At 40.8% G+C, this 5,787-nt stretch overlaps 1 protein-coding gene across 1 annotated transcript; it reads left to right on the top strand.

The window, feature by feature from the left end:
• The first annotated feature begins 567 nt into the window (after positions 1 to 567).
• On the top strand, positions 568 to 918 carry LOC138888712 (uncharacterized). The gene has a single exon (XM_070170626.1). It carries the CDS (start codon positions 568 to 570, stop codon positions 916 to 918), a length of 351 nt encoding a protein of 116 aa, XP_070026727.1.
• The last annotated feature ends 4,869 nt before the right edge of the window (positions 919 to 5,787 follow it).

Below are 5,787 nucleotides of genomic sequence, written 5' to 3'. Positions count from 1 at the left end.
TTAGGAACAAACCAAATTCGTAAACTTTAGAGTTTATGTTGTGACTAGAAATAGCCATAAGTTAAATCCTCTGTAACTAGGAGAGTTAGAGAGTGGCTTGTGGTAGTTGAATCACAAGTTAGTTTAAAGTCTTTGCAATAGGGTTTTTGCAAAGTGGCTTGTAATAGGTAGATTACAAGTTAGTTGAGTTAAAAGCCTACAAGAGTAGGTCGTGATTTTTTGATCCCCTTGTGTGGGATTTTTCCACGTAGAAAATATCTGGCCTCCTTTACATTCAACCTTTACCGCTTTCTACGTATCAGTCTCGTACAGGACCAGGTACTCCATAGTTTGGTGCACTCATACAAGATATCAATTGATATCAGAGCAGGTTCCTCCTATCAGGCTAACACCTAGGAATGATCCTAAATGGCTGCTCCACCAAGCTTTGAAGAAGGACAATAAACCTATAGACCTCCTAGATTCAATGGTCAATACTACAGATGGTGGAAGACTCGGATGCATGACTTCATAATGGCGGAAGATTTAGAACTGTAGGACATTATTTGTGATGGTCCACATGTTCCTATGGAGAAACTTGAAGAAACAGGACCATTGGTGCCCAAAGGGAGAAGAGAGTACAACGACATCGATAGGAAAGCTGTAGAAAAGAACTATCATGCCAAGAAAATCTTGATGTGTGGCATAGGACCTGATGAGTACAACAGAGTATCAGCTTGTGATACTGCCAAAGAAATATGGGAAGTTTTACAAACTACACATGAAGGAACCACACAAGTCAAACAATCCAAGATCGACATGCTCACCACTGAATACGAGCTCTTCAAGATGAAGGATGATGATTCCATACAAGATATGCACACCAGATTCACCTCCATCATAAATGAGCTTCACTCACTTGGAGATGTCATTCCTTGAAACAAGCTTGTAAGGAAAATTCTCAGTGTTCTACCTGGGTCTTGGGAAAGTAAGGTAAATGCCATCACGGAAGCTAAAGATCTACAGACTCTGACCATGGATGAGTTAATTGGTAATCTGAAAACATACTAGATGAAAAGAAAGAAAGACAATGAAAGAAGAGAGCCTAAGAAGGAAAAGAACCTAGTGTTTAAGGCTGAAAGGAGTGACTCAAATGATGAAGATAGTGACATGGCCTATTTTACTAAGAGATTTCAAAAAATGGTTCGAAGAAATGGTGGCATACCAAAGTGGGGCAGTTCAAGTAAAAAAAGGAACAACGATCTCTATCACGGATGTGGAAAGCAAGGGAATTTCATCAAAGACTGTCCTCTCGCGAAACAGGAGCAGTACAAGCAAAATCCTGACAAAGCGGGAAAAAGGAACCTGGTTCCAGAGAAAAGATTCAATCGAAAAAGTGTTGCAGACAACATCGATAAGTAGGCTCTTGCTGCTTGGGGAGACTCCTCAAGTGAATCTGAAAGAGAATCAGATGCAGAAAACAGTTCCATGATGGCAGTGGAAACTGAAGCAACAAAGTACGATTCACTGTTCGCGTTGATGGCTCAGTCAGATGATGATGATGAAGAAGATGAAGACGATGAGGTAAACTTCAAGGATGTTCAAAGAAATCTGAAATCTTATTCCTCTAAGAAACTAAGGTCTTTATCAAATGTCCTAATTGACGCTCACTATAGTATTGAAAATGATAAGGAGATCCTGACTGTAGAACTAGGGGAGGCCGAACAATCTAGAGATGATCTAGTGGTATGTGTAGTGGACTTAAATGAAACTATAGCTAATCTTGAACTAGAGAAGGAGGCCCTAAATGAAAAAATAACCAATGTGGAGAATGAGAGAGACGATTTGATGGTAGTAGTCGTTGATCTAAAAGAAACAATAGAAGGTCTTAGCAATAAGAAACACTCCTTAGACGAAAAAATTGCCTCCACTAAGGAGGAAAGAGATGACCTTCTAGTGATATGCGCTAATCTAGAGGAAACCATTGAGGGAATCAATAGAGAACATAGGAATGTAAATCCTGGAAAAGGAAAGGAAGTAGCCAGCGAGTCGCACATCCTGCTCGAAAAAGAGTTAACTACTGTAAAAACTAGTCTTTGCAATAAACTCGGGAGAAATCAACAATCTCCAAGCTGAGTTGGAGAAAGTGAGAAATGATCTTTAAAAATCCTTGAAATGGACCTGGTCCTCAGATGCAGTCACTACCATGTATCTCAACAATGGTGGGAACAAGCAGGGCATCGGGTTCCAAAGGGAGAAAACTCCCTACAACCCACACAACAAGTATGTCACTGTACCTGATAACTGGCTCTGTACCCACTGTGGAAACAATGGGCATTTTAAAGAAAATTGCCAGGCCAGGGTTCAGTTTGCCCAGAAAAACAAAGTGTTCTCTGAAGGAGTGACAACTAAAAGGGGACCAGGTACTACTCTCAAAAAGAGGATGGTGCCTGCATGGACTAGGAAATCCCTCATTCATCCCTTTTATCATAACAAGAAACCCAAACTAGTTTGGGTTCCTAAATCTAACCCTTGATTTGCATGAGCAGGGAACAGTGAGAGGAAGTAGACTACGATGGACTATGGACAGTGGATGCTTCAAGCACGCAACATCATGAATCTCTTCTCACTGACAGCCCTACAGGAAGGGAATGTATCCTTAAGAAGAAAGCAAAGGGTACATTCTCAGTGAATGAAAAGGCAAAAAAGGGTTCTTCTTGACACTTGAGTGGAGACGAGCACTATGTGAATGACCTAAAAGGTGGTGTCATCAATCTGATAACTAGCCAAGCAGTATCAATGAACAAAGGATGCAAGAACAGTCACTCTTGCTAATCATCAAGTGGATAATGAGATGAGTGAAATCACAACCACGGGATGAATGAGTAGTATATGAAAATTTCTCACCTCCGAAGAAACTAACTCAGCCGAACCTGGTCCGTGGTCTACCAAACTCAAGCGTGACCTAGACATGAGTTCACAAAAATGATAGAGGAGGAGGAGAAGGGATTTCGCACAATTTCTCAAACTCCAAGGATTGCATGACCAAAATGGTGTAGCTGAAAGAAAGAACGGATCTGGAAATTACTGCAGAGATTGTGTTCATCGCCTAAGGAATCGCCAAGAAACTCCGGGCAAAAGAAACAAATATTGCTTTCTACTTTGAGAATAGGTGTCGGACCAGGTGCCTCCTAAATCAAAACTCACCAAGAGCTGCCAAATTAGAAGAAAATGCCTTGTGCTTGACAACAGGAAGGGTCAGCTTGGGAAGCTCAATGTAAAAGGAAGAGCTAACAAATTCTTCTAGAGTACAATCCACAAAACAAGACCGCAAGGTCTTCAACAAAGGAAGCACAAAATGGCAGGAAATGCTCATGGGGCTTCAAATCAGGAGGGTGATAGAGTGAGCAAGATGAAAGGAGACTGGGGAGAGACAATGCAGAATCATCTTCCATATCTCACAAAGCACCTGGTAGGTCATTTGCCACCACTAAAGCTGAAGGAAGAAGAAAAGATTCAACTCACGGCACTACACAAGAAGCAGAACATAAAGTTGCACCTGTAATAATTCATGCAGTATCTTCTGGAAGACAAGGAAGCAAGACAAAATTACTTCATCAACATCTGAAGAGAAATTGCAAACACATTGAAGGGTGAGATCCTCTCCTGAAGGTCAATATGAAGAAGGAAATGATCGGTGGAAATGATTGCAGAACAGAAGACCAAACTCAGAATATCTGTATCAAAGCCTCAAGTAGAGAATATTTCGGATAAATCAAGGTGAAGTCGGGGTCACAAAGATCTAATGAAGAACCTGATACTCCATTTGTTGGCTGTGTAAGACACCTTCAGGTAAAGATAGCTAAAGTGTTTTTTGACCAAGCCTAACTCACATCAATACCATTGTAAGTAAACACGCATGACGATCATAGAAGCCAAAGGTACAGTTATGAACTGCAAGGAGGGGAGCTGCTAAAACCTTGCTCAAAAGGTTTGCTCTGGCATTAGGTTCCTGTATCTGAGGTCAGTAGTAATATGCTTAATTTTTGCATGCCCTTTATAAACAAAAAAAGGCATATAAATATTTTATAACTCAGCTGCCACGTCATTCAACTTCTTAACGTCTGAGTTCCATGTATTGTCAATCAAATCCCGCATCTTCTCTGCACAGTAACACTTCCCCAAAAATTTACCGTCGTTTTCAGACGTTTCAGAACCTGTTTCGCTCCCCACTCATCATTAGTTCTTTTCCCAATAAGAAACTTCCCCTCTTTCTCACGGCAAGTTATGAACCTTCATCCTCTATGTATAGCTAGGATCTTCTTCCTATCTATTTCTTCCTCTTTCAACTCATATACTAAGTACTCATTCAATGGCGATCGAACAATATTCTCATTCCCTCGCCGTTAACACTGTTCCTACTTCTTCATCACTCTCGAAATCATTCCTAGAAGATCATGATTTCACGCCTTCTATCACTATATACACTTCTGGGACTTCCTCCACCCATACAGTCTTTCTATTTCTGATAAACCCTGTTTATCACTATTTTGAGAATCCTATATCTAGTCATTCCTATGATCTCATCAAGGATCACACAGGAGGTATTACTCCTCGCGCATCAGAAGCCCTTGAGGATGATCCTGACCAGTACCTGAACACCTCCATGTTGGACTTAGTGACTCTCAAGGAGTCTCCAAAAAAGGAAGCTGCTCATAACATTATGGCTATATCTACTAAGAGTCTGATAAATGAAGGAGCTTATTTCTCTTCAGAATATCAAAGGGAAGACATAACATTCCTAGGGGATGTGAGAACCACAACACTCCTTGAGTCCTTGGCCCATGAGATACTTTTAGAAAAGGCTCCTGATGAACCTGATTCACTTCCATGCAAACTCACTCCTGCATCTTCTATTCATTCCAAATTCTTGGAGTCTTTCTCAAAATCACCCATCACCAAGTCACTACAGCAAGAGAATCTTGAATCCCCATTGCAGAAAAGTAAGAGAAGTGTCAAGACAAGGAAAAAGAGGAAAATGAATCCAAAAGACTTCATCAAGAGTGTGCCAGTAAATCAGATAGAGAAAGATGCTTCTAGAGAACCTGGTTCTTTGGTGCAATAGTCTGTGACGATTAAGAAAAATGTTAAGGAACAGAAAGGGTCATCTAGGAAGTACATCAGCAAGTCCAAACGAAGTAAAACTGAGATAGCTGAGTCAAATGACAAAACTGTAGAGGCAACAAGATGGAAAGGAGAATCTGTCGAAGGAACCAGAAACCAGGAAAGGGAAACCGTTAATGAACCTAGTGCATCAAAGTCTTTAACCTGTGATGGTGTTCAGTGGCAACAAAGATTAAGAACTCAAAAAGTGTTGTGGGTCGAACTTTTGATTCAACAATTTCGGAAATGGCTGGCATGAGACAAATTCTGGAGATTATGGAATTTCAACAATGGGAACACCTATTTGAAGGGAGCATGCCTCTGGTGTATGAAGATGCAATGCAAACCTTCTACTCATCTCTCTTCACTGTTGAAGGGGACCACATCTACGTGCGTGTAAACGTAGTGGATATTGTACTCGACACTTCAACATTGGGAAAAATTCTCAGAATTTCGTGTGAAGGTATGTCCTCAGTCAAGAGCCATCATGAAAGAGCAATCTATTCAATAGGGGGAACAGATCCATAAGAAAGTGTTACTTCTTGAGTACCGGCTTCTCTTTGAAATGGTCAATAAAGTACTCCTACCCCGCTCTGAGAGACGTTCCATTACCATAAAGTCAGATTTGGTCCTAATGGAAGCACT

This window comes from Nicotiana sylvestris, chromosome 3 (assembly GCF_000393655.2).
Source record: "Nicotiana sylvestris chromosome 3, ASM39365v2, whole genome shotgun sequence".
NCBI lineage: Eukaryota > Viridiplantae > Streptophyta > Magnoliopsida > Solanales > Solanaceae > Nicotiana > Nicotiana sylvestris.
Note: the sequence above shows the minus strand (reverse complement) of the source record. Positions and strands in the feature narration are given on the sequence as shown.